The following is a 22,913-nucleotide window of genomic DNA, read 5'->3' as shown; positions in this document are numbered from 1 at the left end:
AGATAAGGAGCCTATTTTTTTCAATGATCCACTTTGGGAACCACGTTTAGCCTATTTACCTGACATATTTGACCAGCTTAACAAGCTTAATCTAAAGCTTCAGGGACACAACAGTAATTCACTTTGTTGACACATTGCGTGCTTTTGTTGCCAAGATGAAGAACTGGTCTGGGAAAGTTAGCTCTGGTAATTTTGCTATGTTTGAGAAGCTTTGTGAAGTGGCTGAAGGAAGAGAAGAAGAAACAGAATCTTGCCTCCAAAATGAAATTATCAGTCACCTTCATAATTTGTGCCAAGAATTTTCCAGGTACTTTCCAGATCTAGAAGAAATAGATCTGTCATTTGTGAGAAACCCTTTTAATGCAGAACCAGATACTATTCCTGAGTCTGATCAAGATGAATTTCTAGAAATGAAATTTGATTCAAGTATCAAGGATTTTTTTTAAAGAACATTCTATACAGGAATTCTGGCCTCAAGCAAGTGTTTGATATCCTAGAGTTGGGAAGCTTGGGCCAAAAGCTCTTCTACCTTTTGCTTCTACTTACCTGTGTGAATCCGGGTTTTCTGCCTTATTACAAATAAAAACAAAAACAAGAAATCGCTTGGAGGTGGAGCATGATATGAGATGTGCATTATCTACAACCATCACACTAGCTACCAAATCTATGCAGTATTTTATATGACAACAATAAAGTACTATTAATTTTATTTCTATAATTGTTGTATAAGTATAAATTTAGTTTTTATTACAATACAAATAGACAAATTTTATTTACTATAAATGCAGGCCAGTGCTTAACTTCATAAGTCAAAAAAGAAGAATTTTAGTTTTTATTTCAATGTCCAAAATTTATTTAGAATACTGTTAAAAGTGAAAAAGTATTTTGAGTTATTATTACAATCCATAAAATTTAATTAGGCAAACACTGGAGTGTTTAATTTCTTAAGTGAAAACATGTCCTTTGAGTTTTGATTAAAACATATATGAGTTATTATCAGTAAATAAAGGCCAACATTTTCTTCCAGTGATGAAAATGTAAACTAATGAAGTGCTCTAAAGAAATAGTTCTGTAAATGATAATATAAAACTAATAAAAGTGTTCTAAAAAACTTTAATAAAATTCTATTATTATATTTTTACGCAATTTTGAAGGGCATTGGGCCACGAGCACTTTGGAATGCCAAAAATGGGCCATGGGCACAAAAAGGTTGAAAAACACTGATCTAGGAGATAGATACAGCCGTGCAGGTACTCACATGCAAGCAATGGATTACTGCAAAGGAAATACTTAACCGCAAATCTCAGCCATCTTCAAGGAACATGTGAAGATCTAATTGCTAGGCGTCAAGTATAACGCTCGTGAAACGCGTCTTTTATTTTTCCTCTTTCAGCTTGCTCGATAAAACCGCGCGCATTTTACCACGGGCGGTGATCCTAATGGGAGCGTTTTTTAAAGATGTAATCTGCGCAAGCTTTTTTTTTTTTTTTTAGATGTGATCCTCACACGCATTTTTTCCGACACGATCCTCATCCTCAAGCGTGTTATTTCTGACGCGCTAATCATAAGCGTTCTTTTCGATGCAATCATCAGGCACGTTTATTTCGATGTAACCCTCATCTTCACGGTCGTTTTTCATCGACATGATCTTCAGGTGCGTTTCGTTCACGCGAGCTCATCCTCACACCAGTTGTTTTCCCTATGAGATCCTCGCCCGCGTGTTTTTTTTATTTTTATTATTTTTTTTCTTTTACTTACGACGCAATCCTCCCAAAAGTTTCATTCGACGCAATCCTCACTCGCTTTTTTTTTCTTTTCGCGCCAAATCATACGCAATCAGGCGTTTTCCAAGGACGTCCGAATAGCGCGCGGATATCAGAATTTTCGAAATTGCCCTTCTGAGGAGAAAGCAGTAGCGAAGGACAAAAATTACAATGGCGAAGGCAACTTGGATAGCAATCAGAAAAGACAATATTTGTCCAACAAATTGACGAGCAAAGCGAAAAACGCCGCTGTACAAAGACCCCGAGGAGCAGACGCAGGGAAAGAACGCAACTGGGCAAACATGGGTAACAGAAGGTAAACATTGTGGTGATAAGGTAAGAGAGAGAGAGAGAGAGAGAGAGAGAGAGAGAGAGAGAGAGAGAGTAGTTGAAGGTAAACATTGTGGTGATAAGGTAAGGAGAGAGAGAGAGAGAGATATAGAGTGGCCGAAGGTATACATTGTGGTGATAAGAGAGAGAAAGAGAGAGTAGGTGACATGTGGTGTTAAGGAGAGAGAGAGAGAGAGAGAGAGAGAGAGAGAGAGAGAGAGAGAGAGAGAGAGAGAGGTTTTCGGGGAAGTTAAAGTGGTGGAGGGGGGGGGGAATCCAATAAGAAAAAGAAGAAGAAGAAGAAGAAAAAAAAAAAAAGGAGCGAGACAATAACAGACTTAATAAAATGGAACCAAATGTAATGGAAATGGATTTATTCAGATGATTATTGGCTCGGGCCAGACGCGAGGAGGCTTTGCCAATAGACATCGGCCTAACCCACCGAACATGGAGCCGTCCGCAAGCTCGAACAACATCTGTGTAAGGACGAAACAAAACGAGAAATGAGCAGAAGAAGAAGAGGAAGAAGAAGAGGAAGAAGAGCCAAGGGTGGTGTGATAAAACCAGATATATCTGCGAAAAGGCACTAAAGATAACTTTCACGATCGCTGTTGTGTTTGCCTCTCACTTTACGATCCATAACCCCCTCCGGAGAGCTTTGCCCGTGAGCTTTGTTTGTTAGCGATCGACTCGTAACGATCTTCTGGCCTTGGATTATAATAGCCTAGCGAATCATTGCGAGGCTTCGTGATTGGTACGTTATTCTAAAAAGAGAGAAAAAAAATAAAGTACATCATGATCAAGTAAGCAATGGCCTTACTGTTTAGGTAAGGTACAAAAGAAGACGATTTCATTTTGCCTGATTTTGTTTGTCAAATTGTAACGTCTTTGGCCTCGGCTTTTAATAGACCAGTGAGTCTGCGAAGCTTCTTGATTGGTTACGTTATTGTGAAAATGAAGCGCTTAGCTACAGTGCCTCGTGATCAATACGATTCGGTTTGGTTCGGGGTGTTTAATCTTCTATGAAATATGGATCTATTGAACGGCCTTCTCTCATATTCCTGCTCTATCATCCAAAAGGCTGTATAATATTTATCTAATTCTCTCTGAGATTTCAAGTATAAATGGTGTTTTCATTCAGTTCCTTCAATTATATTTTTCTTAGCTGTTTGGAGCACCAGCGATATTATTTTTTTGGCTTCTATTTAATAAACAGACACAATCAGTAGTGGACTCTTCAACCAACTATTCTCGGCCTATCTTTGCTTCCGTGACGAGACCTCCCACCATCAATGGCTTTTTGTTACTTAAATTGAGGATGTATTCAAGCACACATTATTTTTATAGTTTATTTTTAATAAATATCCAGTTTAATCTATTATATATTAATAAGTATACCTGTAATCATATTCATTTTACTGTTTCAGAATAAATAGTATATTCTACTCTCTTCTTCCGTTTTGAACACAAATGAACACACACACACACACACACACACACACACTCTCTAATTCTTTACAGTATGTAAACCATGAAAAGACCCTCTGTGGTTCAAAGCTATTTGTCATAAAGGCTTTTCATATTATTTTGCAACTCTTTATGGGTCAACTTCTACCTGAAAAACATGAGAAATTGATCCAAGTATTGTTCCTGCTCACTGGTTTTGCACTTCTGGAGGTATAGTTTTACGGTGAACAATTACTAAAGAGACCGTGATCTACGGTCCCCCCCCACCCCCCACTGAGAAATATGCTTAGAAAAAGTTATGAACGGCAAACACTGTCCCCTGAAGCAGATTACCAGACATGTCCAGTTATTGGGTTAAATCATAAAGGGCTATAGAGATAGATTCCCATCATGATACACTCATACAGACCGTGTGGGAGCCTAGACCTAACCTCTATCTCTGAACTGAGAAACAGATTTGGATAGACTTTTCAGTGAGCTAATCTGTAAAGATACAATTTCTTCTTGATGTATAATGGGTTACCCTCTTGCACATAGACTCGTGCAAACCGTTTTAGGCCTAGGCTTAACCTGCTTCTTTAAGGTCGATTTGGACACTGACACACAGTTTTGGATGAAAAGAAACGATGAACAGATATTCCAGTCATCTATTCCGTATGTAAATTAAAAGAACAAAGTTCAAAGCAAAGAAACAAAGTACAAGTTAAAATTTCTTCTTAATGTTTGTTTGGTTTACCCTCTCGCCCACTCGCTATATTTTTCCTTCCCGCGCATTCAACGCGACGTCTTTCAGTTCACACATTGCATGAAAATTTCAGAGCATAAAAGGACAATGGTGTCCCCAGTATATCCCATTTTCGAAGCAGGGGGAGGGCGGGAAAATAAACACAAAATAAAAACAAAATCTTGGAAGTGAAATGGCAGAGTGTACGTGCGTGTGTGTGTGTGTGTGAGCTTTCCAGGAGAACATATAAAAAAAAGGGAGGTAAAGGAAAAAGTGCATCCATTTCCTAAATCCCCAACAGAGCGTATACTCACGCGAATCGAGAGAGAGAGAGAGAGAGAGAGAGAGAGAGAGAGAGAGGAGAGAGAGAGAGAGAGTGGAAAATATCGCCAAATATTGCCGCAGAAACAGGTGGGCGAATTCGTCGAGAAAGGCCACCTGTTGTTGCCAGAGGGAATAACACTTCTGCTGGAGACGTATTTGGTCCATAAACCATCCCTTCAGACCCGTCCCTAATATCCAGCCTGCCTTTAGACACCGAGAACCAATACTCTCTCATGTACTGCGCTCGGGTCATGTTTGATTCTGAGCCGTGGAATTTTTCTTTTACTTTGGCATGTCAGAGAGAGAGAGAGAGAGAGAGAGAGAGTAACGTAGTTTGTCTTGAGTTAAAGTGATTAGACGGGAGAGAGAGGGGGAGACAGCGAGAAGGAGAGAGAGAGAGTAAAGTAGTTTGTCTTGAGTTAAAGTGACTGCACGAGAGAGAGAGAGAGAGAGAGAGAAGTAGTTTGTCTTGAGTTGAAGGACTACACGAGAGAGAAAGAGAGTGAGAGAAATAGGGGGGGATAGCGTATAGTCGATTGTCTTAAGTTAAGTGGCTATACACGAGAGAGAGAGAGAGAGAGAGAGAGAGAGAGAGAGAGAGAGAGAGAGAGAGAGAGAATGACTAAGTTTTCCTGTTCATAACCGAATGTCATTTGTTTCTCTTTTTGACGTCCAGTGACAAATTGCCTTCGTCAAATGAATGTACTACTATAGCAACTGAAATCAAATCACGTAACGTTTGATTGATTTTATTTTCCTTTCAATAAAACAGAAAATAAAATTGTAAACCTTCCTTACGTGTCTGTGGACAGTGGCACTGTTCCACTTGATTCGTATAATATCACAGTAGATATGAGGCATCTACGGTGGTTTCCAATTCTCGAATCATACCGAAATCTGTAACGGATGATAACTCATTTGGAGAAGCTGTACGTTAATTCTTCGCAAACAGGTCCATTGTAGTGTATTGAATGTCTTCTATAGTAGATTCACATCAACCGTGCATTTGATGTCTAGGCCAGTACCTTATGACGCTCCTGATTGACAGTTGATAAGCCAATCACAGGCCTGGAAACTTTCAGTCTCCCTTGAAAGTTCACATGGGTAGGATCTATGTTGCACCTCTCCTGAGGGATACGTCTGTCAAAAGTATCCCTCAGGAGAGGTGGAACATACTTCCTGCCTATGTGAACTCTCTCTCGAGAGAGACTGAAAGTTTCCAGCCCGGTGATTGGCTTATCAACAGCCAATCAGGAGCGTCGTAAGGGACTGGCCTAGACATCAAATGCACGGTTGATGTGAATCTACTATTAGTATACTATAAAAAACTGACCTTTGGTGGTCTTTTAATATTTTGTTCTGTGGCTGAACATTCCTAGGAGTTTTAGTTACCCACCGTTAAAGATGAATTCTCTGATGGGCATTTTACTTACCCAGACGGAAACTATGAATACTGGAAAACGTTAGAGGGTTTAGAAGTGCCACCAATGAGCAAGAACTGACCATGGCACCTGAAGCACTGCTTATCTTTGGTGATAGCTGATGTCCAAGAGGGGAAGCTTGGGTAAGGTTTTCTGAATAAATTTTTCGATATTGTCTTCCTTGGCACTTTTTCTTGGTCTCTTGATTGTAAGGTCCCACAAGAAGTTCATTCATTCATATCACTGAAACAAAGTTGGGAGGCTCCAGACGCTTGGTATTTAGTCAGTGTACTGTGCTGAGAGTGACCTGCCTTTTCTGTTTACAGGTCTTTTGCTTCAGTGAGTTGTAGACTACTACCTGTAGTCCTGCAAAATACTATACATTTGGGAACGTCCTTTCTCCGAATAAGTTCAATAATTTATGCTTTAATTGGTCTGTGAAATATCAGCAAGCAGAGTCCCTGAACCGCCAACTCTGTGGGCATAAAATATAGTCAGGACCTCTGCACATTAGTGAGTCTGTGACCTATATCCAGAGCCATGGGTTTGTCTTTTTCCTGTGGCAAATTCATTATGAATTACATGTAGTAGATTATCGAGATTTTAGCATTGTTAAAAGGCTATTAATACGTGCTTGTGAGGAAGTTCAATCTTTGCTGTTCCATCATGGGATCTAGAAATTATTGCTTTGTCTAAGGGTGTACATAAAGGTATACAAGACCACAGTAGCAGCCACCTTGAAGGAGTTCCATTTCACTGTTTCTTTTTTTTTCTTCAAACAAGGGCTTTTTATCCGCTAGTAGCTGTGGCAAATAAAGTGGCCTTCAGCCTTTCGTTACAAGAATGCAACTTGTGAATGAAGGTAATTGTTATATTGGTGACAATGTCTACCTCATTTACTGGTCTTCTCATTCAGTAACAGATAGTTTACGAAGGCAGGAGACCCAGTCATTGATCTAACGAGGCAAATACAGAGATACACATTCCCTGGGAGCAACAGGAGAATTAGAAGAACAAAAACATAAGTAATGTCTTCTGATAAGGATTCATGATTTATGAGACATCTCTCTGTTAGATTCTGAGGTAATTCGTAACTGGTACTTATCATATTTTCTGATTGATTTAAACTAGATACTGCGAAGCTGACTTCACTAGCAGGGCTGTAAATATTCACCATAGAGCCGGGTTTCAAGTCGATAGTTCCATTTAAGTTAAAACCATCACTTCTGATGATGTAGAGCGAAGAACCACTACCAACTGACAAGGCTCTAGGCCTATGATGAAGAACTGTCGTGTTGACGAGATACAAGCTCGTTTTCGAAGTCAGTTCCAGCCTCGTCAGGTTCTGGATAACCGAGTCCTTGAAATATAAGACTTGATTGGCGACTGGTTCGTTGATGTCAGCGACGCCGAAGACTGACATAGTTGAGACTAGATATCCACGCGGACGAGTCAGCGGGAGATGTCTGACGTACGATGATGTTACCGATATCCCGTGAGTGTGTCTAGGAAGTTTCTCAACTGAGGAGTTGTGGATGATAATATTTATACCTTGGCAGGTGCTCGCAGGGGTGTAGTGGTTACTCGGGCTGCCATACTCCTGAAGGGTTACACGGAGGACGTCTACGAAGGAAAGATTGACGCAGATGTCAAATCTGACCTCGACTCTCAGAGCAGAACGGATGATGACTCTCTCGACTGAGTTTTCGGCAGACTGCCCCACCTGGACTATCTGGCGAGTAGAAATAATTCACTGCAATCATATATGAGTTATAAATTGTAAATGACTTTAATGCTAAATTAAATAAATAAATACTAAGCTCGTTGCATTACCATCGGAGTATACTGTAATCTTCCTCCTTTGTTTATAAACAACAAAAGCGTCAGGTTTACAACGCCTCAGATTGATATCTTGGCTACAACTGTAGCTGGTTCACTTAAGGTAGATTCTTGGATGAACCTTATGCTTACGAGACGTCTCTATGGCGGCCGCTGATTGGCTGGTACCGGGAGGTAGGCAGCTCCCAGCCAATCAGCGGCCGCCAAACAAATGTCTCGCAGGCAGAGGGCTCACCCTAGAATCTACCTTAAGTGATCCGTCTATAGAATATGTTGAATAGTTAGCCCATATTGACGTTGTGGAATCTTCTGTTCTCCAAACATCAAGAGAGGAGCGAAGTCAGCCCTGTTTTCAGATGCTGATGTTTCCGAAATTCAGGTGTTTTGGTTTTATTTTGTATTCTTTCATATCTATTTATTCATTGATCACCGTTTCCTATAAGTTCCTTCTCTCTCTCTCTCTCTCTCTCTCTCTCTCTCTCTCTCTCTCTCTCTCTCTCTCTCTCACACACAGACTGTTTTCCCTTTGGAGCCTTCGTGGGTTTATGCCAGTACAAAAGTTTGCAGGCGAAGGTTTAAAGAACGAAAGAAAAAAATCAATCCACTCTCGTCAATATTTTCAACTTGAAAAGATCGTATGGAGGATCCCCATTTACAAAATAAATAAATAAATAAATAAATAAACGAATAAATAAATAAATAAATAAATAAAAACCGGAAATTTTGATTAACCGAGAGTAAAATAAATCTGTTAAGAAAAGACCAGTCTGGAATGGGAATACGGAATTTAGCCCAGAGACCAAGCACCTGTGATGACGTCATTAAGGGCTGGAAGGGAAACTGAGAGTAAAAAGGTTTGAAAGGCCTAACAGGAGGGGATACTTTCGCAGTTGCACTAAGAAACAATTGCTAGGGGAATGTGGAGGGAAGTAAGACGGATGAAAGAAAATGCGAACGGAGGTACAGTCAAAGGAATAAAAGGGGCTACAGCTAATGGCCGAAGGGACGATGCAAAAAACTTTTTCATGTCTACAGTGCACCACATGGGATGCACTAAAGCTACTACCCTCCTGCGGGGGATGGGAAAGTAGAGTGCACCTGACGACGAAACTGAATCACCAATTTTCTGTAACTGTCTGTAACCTTTTGTAACTGATACAGACGGTATTATCAGCAGCAAATGTTTGGTCAGTAGAAAGACGAGGTTTAGGAGATTTAAAGAAATAGGTTTTAACTCCTTATCGCTTTCTCACTGATAAGAATAAGCGTGCAAATAGACACCTTTACAGTTTGGGGAGATTTATTGGGTGTGTAGATTAGATATTAGATTGACTTAAATGTTCAAGTGTTTTCTGAAATAAAAGCATTTTTAAGGCTTTTCTAAGACTACGAGTATAGGGTGTTTTTGTAAAATGAATATATTGAATATGTATTTATATATGTATATATAGATATGCATATATCTATATATGTATAAAATATGAACGTATACACACACACATACACACACACATATATATATATCATATATATACATATATATATATATATATATATATATATATATATATATATATATATCCTAAAAATCACAATAGATGCATGCACGAGACTTCATTCAGGAAGCGAACACTACCACAGAAAAATGACAAGCAGAAACCCAAGCACTTTCGTCTTTATTAAGACATCTACTCGCTTATATATATATATATATATATATATATATATATATATATATATATATATATATATATATATATATATATACGTATACACACATACATATATACATAATATAATCTACAACACTGGCATCACTTGTCACCTACATAATCATAGCTCTTGAAGTCGCAGTGAAGATGGCTGCCTATGAGCCTACAGAAAGGAGAATCTACAGAAGCCTCGACGACTGTGGTAGTAGTAGTAGATGTTGGGGTCCTGACGTTTCCTGACATCACCCCTGTCGTCGTCAGCAGGACCAGGAAGTAGCCCAAATTCATTTTCGGAACAAGACCACCTGAAAAAAGGTGGCAGTATATGATTCTGATGAGCAGACACGGAAGGCACCGGGATTATAGTACTCTGCCATATATATATATATATATATATCTATATATATATATATATATATATATTAGAGGTCATAGGTTTCTCGGGATGCGGGTTCTACTCTCGCTACCGGACATCACAATTGCTTCATATTTCTTGCAGTTGGATCTAAGGCTTTGTAGTGACAAGCGTATCCAAAAAGTGTGAAAAATTAGAGGTTCTGAGAGCACTGTGGCAATTATAATAACACACATACATATACGTTATATGTACATTTATACATATATATGTATATATATATATATATATATATATATATATATATATATATATATATGTTTGTGTGTGTGTGTGTGTGTTATATAAAAAGAGGGATGTATTGATAATATATTTTATGTATCTTTTTTGTTGGTGTGATGTCAAAATTGCTGTCTGTGCAGGTCAGTGCCATGTCCTGTTGCTACGGGCGGTCGCAGAGGTGACTTCTGAAACTGGCTAGAGGCAGTTCCTGGGCGTGAACAATGTGTGTGTGAGTTAGTACGTGTGTGCGAGCTTTTTCTCTACATATGAAAGTGTAAGGCAACCAATGGGGAGATCATTACAGAGGCGGCAGAGCCAAGATGTCTTCTGCCAAAGTACCTTTTATAAAGTGTTTGTTCATATCGTGTTGAATGGGTAAGCATACTTATTATTTGGCCAAAAGTGTGGCTTTTCTGCATTTTGAATATTTATTTCAAAGATGTTCCATTTCATATGACCTTTTGATTTGATTTATAATCTTTACTTATCGATATGTTCTCTTGTCTTTTTATAGGCGATTCTGAGAAAGGGGAACTGATCAGAGAAAGGGGAACTGACTTAATTGATATGGGAACTTAACTAATGTTTGATGGTGTTACTATGGAGACTGTATTATGACTTGTCCAGTTTTATGACTAAGATAATGTTGGTTATTGTAGCAGAAATGTGGAGTGGGTTATCTGAGTTCAACCTTTCATTTAATCTTTTTGTTAAGAACCAGAGTTTATTTAGCCAATACTTTGCTCTTAAATAAATGTATATTTTTGTAAGTTCACGAGTCTGATTTAATGGCCTTAGATAATGGAGAGAGGAGAGAGAGAGAGAGAGAGAGAGAGAGAGAGAGAGGAGAGAGAAGAAAGAGAAGAGAGAGAGAGAGAGAGAGAGAGAGGTAGGTGGGGGGATGTTGGTATTGGAGTGAGAGGAAATGGATGTTGGATGTTGCCAGTGTCCTTAGACGCACGATCCATTGCTACCTTTTAAAGTAGAAATACCGAGATTAGAATCTTCGGTTTAAGTTTGGTGGCTAGCAGTGTTTGGACCGTTGTTATGCCTTTTGTGAGATTAATAGCAGCTTAAAGAGGCTGTTTTGAGAATCTGGTTGTGAAAATGTGTTAGGATTTCAATCGATAGGTGACAGGTGATAAGAATTATTCAGCCGCCATTGTGGTACTGGGAGGGAAAAATTCAATTAGCGTCAGCATTTTGTCAATCGTGAGATGCCTCGAGGGAATCTGTTACTCAGTGGGTCTTGTAAGTGCGCGTTTGCCAAGTGTTTTCCTGTTCGAGTACCAGGTTGTTCTTACACACGCGAGTATGTGTGTATTAGTATGTTTTTACATGCGTGAGTCGGCGATCTGGTGTTCTCTCATTGACGGCATGAGTGGTACATTTGTTTTTAGGCCCTAGTGTTTTTTTCTCTCGTTCTAACTTTGTGTATGAATCATTTTTGGAGTTAAAGAGGCAGATTACCATATTTCTTTTCCCATAGGAGCAGAACGTGATGAGTTTTTTTTCTTAGTACATGTTCAGAGGCGACGCAGTCGTCTTTCTTTTAATACATGCGCATGCATATGAGGTTTTCCATACATGCAACTCAGTTCTTGGGGTGCTTGGATTGCATTTTTTTGGCTCTTGGAGACAGTTTTCCGTCATGCATACGCATCCAAGGGGTAGTGCCTAAGGGAGGCTGGTGTCATCCATGGGGTAGTGCCAACAGGAGGGTGAACTTTTTTTTTCTTTGTGCCGGGGTAATGGGGGTAAGTTTGGCCTTGAAAAGAAAGTTCATTGCCATGTTCTTGAGTCAGCTGATACCCACTGAGAGATGATGTGATATGTCCGTAGGGTTTCTTTTAGAACGATTTTTGTTCTTTCTTTTGAGTAAAGAGAAAATGAATATGAATATGGTGCAAGTTTTCCTTATGCTTTGGAGAATGCCTTTACACAATGGTAGAGGACGTGATTATAAGTGGGGATACAGAGATTATTTTAGAATGAGGATGTGTTTGGGATGTGGAGACTATTTTAAAATGGTGATGCTATAGGGGTTGTGTTTGGTGATGCAAATGGTGATGATACTGGTGAATGGTAATATTAAATTTCATACTGGTGATACCGGAGATATTTCACGGAGATATTTTAAGGGGAATTGTTTATGGGAGATATTTATGTAGAATTATTGCGAGAGATATTTAGGGGGATTCTATTGGAGTTCACGGTGGTAATGATTTTGGTGAATGTGATGATTTATGGGTGGTGAATCTGGTGAATTTGGTGATACTGATACTAACATGGGTGCTTGTAATGAATACTAAGGGTGGTGATTTTTGTGAATATGGGAGGTACTAACCACAAATTTAATGGTGTTTTATTGGAGGATATTGTGTTAATGCCCATTTCAAGACTATGGTGAAAGTCAAAGTGAGAATACCTACCGGTCTTCTTTAGCCCGGGTGTTTCTTTGGTTTTCTGTGATAGCCCTAGAGTTTTCCTTTTTTTCATGGGTTCAGCAGATAACTGCTTGAAGTCTACGTGAGTCACAGATGTTACAGGTGTCACGGGAATAGTCGACAGTGCCATTGATTTTTCTTTTCCCTTTTGGACGTTAGCCATTGCTGACGTAAGTTTTTTTATCATGGGCGAATTTGAATTTTTTTTCTGTCCGAACAGTTTGTGTAGATTTTTAATACCTCAGTTCGTGACTTGGAATCATTGTTTGGGAATGCGTTTATAATTTCAGCCGTTGGATGCTGCAAGAGATTTAGAGGAGAATTTTTGCATTTTTGGATGTGTATATAATGGCACTACATTTTTTTTCTGGATAATTGAGTTCCGGAAATTGTTGGCCTCTTGCACAATTGTGTTTGTGGCAAGTTTGCCAGAGGTAGGAAACTTCATTAAGTTTCTGGTGGCCTGTGCCGTAGTAAATATGGGGAAGCCTTTGTTTAGACACTTTGGATTTGTAGTTTTGTGCAATGAGTTATGGCACACTAATGATTTTTTTTCAGAATTTCCTGGGCAATTTTTTTGCCAAGTTTTTTACCTTCTCAGCAGTTATGCTAAACTGAGAGTTTATAGTTTTTGACTGTAACATTGATCTCCTTAAAGAGGCTTTTCGAGGTTATTTTACTGGAGAATTGGAGATATAATATTTTTGGCCATGTGATATTTTATTTTGTTGGAGATAGTCCATAGTTTAGGCCTATGGTGGTAAGAGCTGTGTTTAGTTCAATTATTTTTGCAGTTATTTTGGTGCAAATGGAAATTTTTGTGAGAGAAGATATGTGGCAATGTTTTCAAGTGTATCAGCTAGATGCTTTGAGTTCATTTTTCGGGGACAGAGTTTCATTTTTGATTACCCTGCTTGGAGATATAAAGATTTTTTGAATACTTCTTTTTATTCCATATGTGATTATTAGTGAAATAGAGGGGAATATGGTGATGTGTGGATGCTAGTGAAATGGAGGGGAATATTTTTATTGCCTGGGTGGTATTATTATTAATATGGTGGTATATGGGTGGCATTAATCTTTGGTGGTGAATTGTTTTTTTGTGTTTATGATTTTTGGAACTGAATTTCTGTTGTTTTACGAGCCATAGAGGTGGGTATTGTGGTTCCTTTAGTGTTATGGCTATGGAGGCGAGTGGCATTACTGCATTGTGGTTTTATGGAGAAGTTGCATTTTTTATACTCACCAGTGGTTATTTTGGCGGCATATAATTGTTGAATTGTGGTTTACTTTGGTTTATATCCCGAATAGGTGATAATTTGTTTTATATAACTGGGGTAATGTCATGGAGGAGTTATGTCTTTGAGGACAATTTTTGGGCACCTTGGTGATATTCTGGAGATAATTTTGTGAAATGGGCTTATATGGTGTTAATATAGAATTTTTGGGGCTTTTTGGAGAATAATGGTTAGTATAAAATTTTAGGAGAATAATGGTTTCTGAAGTTGGAAGCCTGAGTAGACAAATCTATAGTGCAGTTCGAGCACCTGAGGTGTTCACAGGTAGATTTTTGCTGATAATGCTGTGATGAGTCTGGTTGCTGACTTTTTTTCCTTTGGTGTTGATTACTCGAGTTCTGCACTATTTTCGGAGATGTACTATGTAAGGGGATTGTTTCCGGTCGTTTCTGATCGATGAAATTGTTGTGATAGCAAATTTCATAATGATACATACTGCATTTATGAGGGGAAATGTTGAATTATATATGTTTTTTCTTCTCTTATGTGCGCTGTGTAATGGGGGAAAGTTCACTTCTTATTGTTGCTATTATCTTTTTTAATATTTTTTTTCTTTTCCTACGAGATTTGTTGTAATTGGGGTTAAGCTTACATAGCATTTCTATTTTAGACAGGAGATATGATTTGTCGGGGTATGTGAGTTAAATAGAAAGGGTGTTTAGCATTATATTTCATGAAGGTTAATTATGTAAACAGTAAAAGGGTTCTTACTGATTTTATGGGTTACTGAAATATCAGAGCTTGAGAGAACAACTTGGGGCTGGGTTTGTTACGTTTTTTTTCTTGGGCTCATTATCTTTTTTGTTCTTGTGAGAATTGATGAGTTTAAGTGTGATGACAGTAGTCCGTAGAGTTTTTGTGCTGATATGTGTGTGAGGTTGGCAAGTTTTTTATTTTATATTATTGGAGAATTAAATTGGAAAATTTAATATTTTCTTTACGAGGTTATGATAGTGATTTATGATTTAGCGATCTTATGAAGTTCCTTTACGAGTTGTAGTTAGAAATTAGTTCAGTGGTTATATTAATGGGGTTCATTGGGAAACATTCAGTTAGTATTTCTTAGAATTTTTGAGGTCTTATCTGGCAGATGTATGTCTGGGGTTAATTCTTCTTTAATTGACCAATGACATGACTAACATACTGAAACACCATAAACATCGTTTCCCTTATGCCTTCAGCAAGACGTCCTTCAACTACTACAGAGATGTATGTTGCTGATGTTTGCCGACATGCAAGAGAATCTACGAGTCTACGGGGTTTTATGGCGCTTTTAGACTACGGAAGTTTTCAGTTGTCTTCCACTGGGAGACGTTTTGCCTTTCTACAGCGTGTTTCACGAGTCTGTGACTTCTGAAACTGGCTAGAGGCAGTTCCTGGGCATGAACAATGTGTGTGAGCTTTTTCCCTACATAATTATGAGAGTGTTAGGTAACCAAGATGGGGAGATCATTACAGAGGCGGCAGAGCCAAGATGTCTTCTGCCAAAGTAGTTTTTATAAAGTGTTTGTGCATACCGTGTTGAATGGGTAAGCATACTTATTATTTAGCCAAAAGTGTGGCTTGTCTGTATTTTGAATATTTATTTCAAAGATGTTCCATTTCATATGACCTTTTGATTTGATTTATAATCTTTGCTTATCGATATGTTCTCTTGTCTTTTTATAGGCGATTCTGAGAAAGGGGAACTGATTAGAGAAAGGGGAACTGACTTAATTGATATGGGAACTTAACTAATGTTTCATGGTGTTACTATGGAGACTTTATTATGACTTGCCCAGTTTTATGACTAAGCTAATATTGGTTGTTGTAGCAGAAATGTGAATTGGGTTATCTGAGTTCAACCTTTCATTTAATCTTTTTGTTAAGAACCAGAGTTTATTTAGCCAATACTTTGCTCTTAAATAAATGTATATTTTTGTATGTTCACGAGTCTGATTTAATGGCCTTAGGTAATGGAGAGAGAGAGAGAGAGAGAGAGAGAGAGAGAGAGAGAGAGAGAGAGAGATAGATGTTGTGGGGAGAGAGGGAGGGAGAGAGAGAGAGAGAGAGAGAGGTTGTTGGTGTTGGAGTGAGAAGAAATGGATGTTGGATGTGCCAGTGTCCTTAGACACACGATCCATTGACCTACCTATATATATAATATATATATATATATATATATATATATATATATATATATATTGTGACGAAGTGCCAAGTATCTGGTTACTACACTTACCATTCATTAATTGTTACCTCACAACAGCCAGACACCTAAACCTTCATCACAGGTAATAAACGACTGAATACTCTAAAGGCAACAGTGATCCCTTAAACAACTTACCAGTATTGCAGAAAATCAGACCAAGTTCATCAAAACAGGTGTGAGGTAATCTTATGTGTAATGAAATTAATAAAAGGGCATCACTCCATCAACAACTTTAAAAGTCTAAGTTTCCCTGATTTCAGAAGACTAAGTACTTCCCTGGTTCTAACTCACTTGGAGTAAATTGAAGGAAAACAGCTCAATTGCCACTCTACGTTTCTACCTAAGCAAATCATAATTATACTGGTGAAAAAGAACCACTTATAAAAATTTAAAATACAAAACTTTATTATTAAACTCAAAATTTATAAGTGAAATTCACAATATCAGGGAAAATTACTGTTACTTGAAAGCAAAGGAAAGCTTAATAAATTCTTGAATTAATCAAGTAAAATTAATCACAAAATTTAAGAAAATTAAGTAAAATTTATCACAAAATTCAAGAAAATTAATTCAATCGAAATTCAAAAGTGTTAGGCAATACTTAAAATTTGGAAATTAATTCACAAGTGCTAAACAACACTAAAACTTGAACAGAATTCTAAGTAAATGTAAATTAATTCACAAGTGTTAAATTCAATTAAATGTGCAACAATTGAGTAATGAAAACAACTACAGAAAAATGTGGAAAACACCAAAATTGTAAAAAGCACTAATCACACAGAATATAAAATAAAAACACACACTCCAATAAGAAAATGGATAGATGCACAAAAATCATTTCAAATGAAACAAACACAAAACATAAAAATTTGCAATGTGTAAAAATTTAAACCTGTCTCATGAAACACTGTAACTATTAGTTGCAACTAATAAATTTGAAATAACACGTTGCCTTGTTACCAATTTTCTTTCTGCTGCAGCTAGTTCCAAAAAATTCACCATTTCACAATATTCACAAAAGATAAGGTGCCGTTACACACTTGTACAATGTTTGTTCAGATTCCACAAAAAAAACGCTGAATAAGACTAAATAATTCTAAGAAATCCGAGATCTAAAAGTTACGAGTGACCAATTTACATTACGTTAATATGAATTCAAAAATGATGCGGGAGAGAGAGAGAGAGAGAGGGGAGATCTAAATGCCAGGAATTCAAAGTCTGTAATGATGCTCTCTTTGTATGGGCAACTTCAAGAGACTGACGGGCTCAAAACGTTTTGGACACGCGAAAGATGGTGCAATCTTTCTAGAAGCTTCTAATATGACGTAACTTCACAGAAAAATTGTGAAATTTTCACGTGGTTTCGGCGAAGACATACGCATATGAAACCAGTCATGACGTTGTATGCTCTCTACATGCTCCAAACAGAAGTCAAGCGAGCAAGTTTGATTAAGATTGACATGTTATGATAACAAAACGGATTTACCTCGAGGTGATAACAAGTTACCAAAACAATTTCTAGCTTCAAACAGACGAAGTTAATCTCTCTCTTTCTTTACATTCTACGTTATATTAACTTTTAAATCATGTTATACAGAATCTGAACATACATTTTAAGACATCCTGTAACTTTAAGCTAACTAAGGAATCTGAGAATGTTGCAAAACTCTATATAACATTTTATTCAGTCAAAGTGAATATATATTTGTTATGGAAGTACCAGCATATAACAATGTATATATATATATATATATATATATATATATATATATATATATATATATATATATATATATATATATAAACTACTATATAATCACTGTAGATGCACGTGATTTCATTAAATAAGCGAATACCACAGGAAAATGATAGGTAGAAAACCAGTCGCTTTTGTCTTTACTAAGACAAAAGTGCTTGGATTTCTGTCTATCATTTTCCTGATTTATCGCTATATATATATATATATATATATATATATATATACATATATACATACATATAAAACCCCTTACACATACAACGGAAAATCTTCAAAAATCAAACCGCACATCACGTAGGAAAAAAAAAAAACACGAGAAACATTAACCGAACGTGAATATATTTGGCATCATATTCCTAAACCACCGTTACACACTTTTCCTTTTTCCTTCAGTTTATCCCTGAGAGGAAAATTTCGAGGCTTCTACGAAGGTTCCCCAGAAATTTACGAGTTTCCGGGGGGCGACAACTCACCTCACTCCCGCCGAATTTACAACTGACGAAAGTTTGAATTCATGAAAATTCATGAAAAAGGAGCCAAGGAATAAGACACAAAAAAATGTTTCTTCTCCGCGTCGGTGAATGACCCGAAAATCTTTTAAGGATCTTTTTGAGGTCCTATGTTTTAGGCGTACTCATGTTTTTAAGGGAATATTTGAGGTCCTAAGTTTTAGGTTTACCTGTGTTTTCAAAGGAATATTTGAGGGCCTGCGTTTTCGGTGTACCTGTGTTTTTAAGGGAATATTTGAGATTCTAAGTCTTAGGTGTACTTGTGTTTTCAAGGGAATATTTGAATTTTATGATTTAGGTGTACCTGTATTTTAAGAGAATATTTAAGGTCCTAAGTTTTAGGGGTATCTGTTTTTTTTAAGGGAATATTTAGGGTCCTAAGTTTTAGGTGTACCTGTGTTTTTAAGGGAAAATTTGAGGTTCTAAGTTTTAGGTGTACCTGTGTTTTTAAGAGAATATTTTTGGGGTAAATACTGGTTTTCCTTTGGGGATTAAAAGCTCTATTTTCTTTTAGGAATAATGAAAGAGTTTTTCCCCTAGATGATGCGCGTTTCTTTTGTTTTTTGCTTTTTTTCTGATTCCGTCGTTTAGATGTGGTTCAAGACCGTTCATCATTTCTCCAATTAATTACACATTTTAAAGAAAGAATTACATTGTTAAAATCCGTTTTAATTTGAACTAAGGATCATTTATTGTGCGAAAACTTTCGGGGACGTAACCCTCTATGTAATACGTATAGGCCTACAAAAGGCTCATTAGCAGTTTGTAGAAGATCCAGACGACATAATGGCTTGTTTTCCAATTACTGTGTTGCCCAATCTGGTTATATATATATATAGTATATATATATATATATATATATATATATATATATATATATATATATATATATATACATATATATATATATATATATATATATATATATATATATATATATATAATATATATATATATTATATATGTAAATCTATATATATATATATATATATTAATATATTATACGATTTAATATATATATTATAATATATATATATTATATATATATATTTTATATATATATATATATTGTGACAAAGTGCCAAGTATCTGGTTACTACACTCACCATTCATTAATTGTTACCTCACAACAGCCAGACACCGGAACCTTCATCACAGGCAGTAAACGACTGAATACTCTAAAGGCAACAGTGATCCCAAAAAAAACAACTTACCAGTATTGCAGAAAATCAGACTAAGTTCATCAAAACAGGTGTGAGGTAATCTTGTAAGTAATTAAATTAATTAAAGGGCATCATTCCATCAACAACTTTAAAAGTCTAAGTACTTCCCTGATTTCAGAAGTCTAAGTACCTCTCTGGTTCTAACTCACTTCAAGTAAATTGAAGGAAAACAGCTAGGTAATAATTAAAATTTGGAAATTAATTCACAAGTGCTAAACAACACTAAAACTTTAAAGGCATTCTAAGTAAATGCAAATTAATTCACAAGTGTTAAGTTTTAAATTCAATTAAATGTGCAACGATTAGGTAATGACAATAATTAAGTTAATCAAATTGTAAATGCAAATGAAAACACAGAAAAATGTGGAAAATAGCAAAATTGTAAAAACCTCCAATCACACAGAATATAAAATAAAAACACACACTTCAATAAGAAATTGGATAATGCACAAAAAACAAACACTTCAATACGAAAATGGATAAATGCACAAAAATCACTTTAAATGAAACAAACACAAAACACAAAAATTTGCAATGCGTAAAAATTGAAATCATTCTTCAAACCACTGTAACTATTAGTTGCAACTAATAAAGATATAACACACATTACCTTGGTACCAATTTTCTTTCTGCTGGAGCTCGTTCAATAAATTTCATCAAAATCACATTTCACAAAAGAAAAAGGTGTCGTTACACACTTGTTCAATGTTTGTTCAGATTCCACATAAACACTAAATAATAATAAATAACTCTAAGAAATATCAAATCTGAAATCTAAAAGTTGCGAGTGACCAATTTATGTTATGTTAATATGAACTCAAAAGTGGCGTGCGAAAGAGAGAGGGAGAGAGAGAAGGAGAGAAAGAGGGAGAGGTCTGAACGCCAGAGATTCAAAGTCTGTAATGATCTTTCTTCCTTACGGAAACTGGACAGTGGATATCACTCAAAAAGTTTTGCGCATGAGAAAGATGGTGCAATCCTTCTAGAAGCTTCTAATATGACGTAACTTTACAGAAAAATCGTGAAATTTTCACGTGCTATTTGGCAAAGACATACGCGTATGAAACCAGTCATGAACGTATTAGCTCAACAAAGACACGTACTCGATTGAGAAAGAAATTCCTTATCAAATGCGATGATAGGATAGGAAAACAAATGGAGACCTCGAGTTCCTCTTAATCTCGAAGCGATGACATATTAAGGAAACAATTCCATCTCGGAATGGACAAAGTTAATCTCTCTCTTTCTTCACATTCTACGTTATATACTTTTAAATTATGTTACGCGAAATCTGAACATACATTTTTAGACATCCTATAACTCTAAGCTAAATAAGGAATATGATATTGTTGCAAAACTCTTTTCTAACATTTTATACGATCAAAGAGAAGATATATGGGGTTGTAAATGTAGCAGCATATAATAGTATATATATATGAAATATATATATATATTTATATATAGATATGTATATATGTAATATATATATTTATATACATATATATAATATATATATTGTATATATATATATATATAGTATATATATATATATATATATATATATATATATATATATATATGTATAACTGAATCACGAAAGTTAGGAACGTGATAAATCCATAAATAAAGACATGTACACGAAGGAAAAATAAACGAAGGAGGATCTGTGAGACCTTTCGACGTTAAACGTCCTTTACTGAGCAGTAAAGATGTATATGTATATATATATATATATATATATATATATATATATATATCTATATATATATATATATATATATATATATACATATATATATATTAATGATTTGATTATTGATTACGAAATATATAAAACTTGATGCTCTGTATAGATAAAGGTAATGCATTACCTATATATATATATATATATATATATATATATATATATATATATATATATATATATATATATAATATAAAAAGGATGGAGAAAAGCCAGCGTAGCATCATACATGTATTTTCCAAATTTTCAAGACTTTGGGTCTCATCATCAGGGCTGTAAAATATACAAAATATACAAATTAAAAAAGGCTCAGTATTAATATTAATAAAAACGGAACAACATAAAAGTTAATATAATAATTTAAAATGAACTAGAAAAAAAAATATATATATATAAAAAATTAAAAAGTGAAGAATGCTTAAGTTAGTACCTATCTCTATGGAGTTAAAAAACTGAGTGACATTGTCTGGTTAGGAAAGGAGGACGTCAACTATGCTATATATAGAGTTGTAGAAGAAGTCTGACCATTTAATGGGGCACAAGCTGTTTGATTGTTACAATCAAACAGCTTGTGCCCCCATTAAATGGTCAGACTTCTTCTACAACTCTATATATAGCATAGTTGACGTCCTCCTTTCCTAACCAGACAATGTCACTCAGTTTTTTTAACTCCATAGAGATAGGTACTAACTTAAGCATTCTTCACTTTTTAATTTTTTATATATATATTTTTTTTCTAGTTCATTTTTTGGAAATATTATATAAATTTAACTTTTATGTTGTTCCGTTTTTTTTTATTAATATTAATACTGAGCCTTTTTTAATTTGTATATTTTGTATATTTTACAGCCCTGATGATGAGACCCAAAGTCTCGAAAATTTGGAAAATACATGTATGATGCTACGCTGGCTTTTCTCCATCCTTTTTATATTAAATCTACGGCGTTCCAGATGCCCCAACCTTCCTGTATATATATATATATATATATATATATATATATATATATATATATATATATATGTGTGTGTGTGTGTGTGTGTGTGTGTGTACAATGTTTTTTTTGCTCTGCTTCACCTTAAATGAACTGCAAATCTTCGAAGCGAAGCAACGATTTTCTTAAAATTAACAATATTACTTTTTCGTATAGTTATTGTGCAAGTTTCGTTTTTAACTCCTATGTCACCTGATCTCCTCACTGTCTTGGAATAATTCCAGAATTAAAAGTCAGAATTTGGTGAGACAATCCACACTGAAATACCTTGAGGAAGGACCAAGGACGTGACGAAACAGACACTAACACTGTGCAACTTCCAAAGCAGAACTGAACAGTAATCGGAATGATAAGCAGATTTTAATATAGTTTGCCGGATTTGCCTTATCAATGCTGCTAAAGGATTTAACCCTTTGCTGATTTTTTTTCCTCTTGTTATCAAGCTTATCATACTTTTTCAATGTTGTAGGTATTTATTTTTAATGAAAGGGCTAAAAAAATAGTAAACTGACCTTCCTGATAAGTTTCTGTTC

The 22,913-nt window shown here is 35.8% G+C and overlaps 1 protein-coding gene across 1 annotated transcript; it reads right to left on the bottom strand.

Annotated features, from left to right (window-relative positions):
* Positions 1-1,003: 1,003 nt before the first annotated feature.
* Positions 1,004-22,702, bottom strand: LOC135203033 (uncharacterized). Its single transcript, XM_064232614.1, has 3 exons — positions 22,648-22,702; positions 9,698-9,885; positions 1,004-7,761 (listed from the first exon to the last, which is right to left on the bottom strand). Exons 2-3 carry the CDS (start codon positions 9,866-9,868, stop codon positions 6,922-6,924), a joined length of 1,011 nt encoding a protein of 336 aa, XP_064088684.1. The 5' UTR covers positions 9,869-9,885; positions 22,648-22,702; the 3' UTR covers positions 1,004-6,921.
* Between the last annotated feature and the right edge of the window lie 211 nt (positions 22,703-22,913).

Source organism: Macrobrachium nipponense, chromosome 33, assembly GCF_015104395.2.
Source record: "Macrobrachium nipponense isolate FS-2020 chromosome 33, ASM1510439v2, whole genome shotgun sequence".
NCBI classification, from domain to species: domain Eukaryota; kingdom Metazoa; phylum Arthropoda; class Malacostraca; order Decapoda; family Palaemonidae; genus Macrobrachium; species Macrobrachium nipponense.
The sequence above is the reverse complement of the archived record's forward strand: the minus strand, read 5'-3'. Positions and strand labels throughout refer to the sequence as shown.

What these genes read in the sequence shown, in the direction of transcription:
- LOC135203033 (XM_064232614.1), bottom strand. Translation starts at nt 9,868, where the DNA reads ATGAATTTGGGCTACTTCCTGGTCCTGCTGACGACGACAGGGGTGATG. An exon ending in ACTTCAAGAGCTATGATTAT is followed by an intron (nt 7,762 to 9,697) that starts GTAGGTGACAAG and finishes TCTACTCGCCAG; the next exon opens with ATAGTCCAGGTGGGGCAGTC.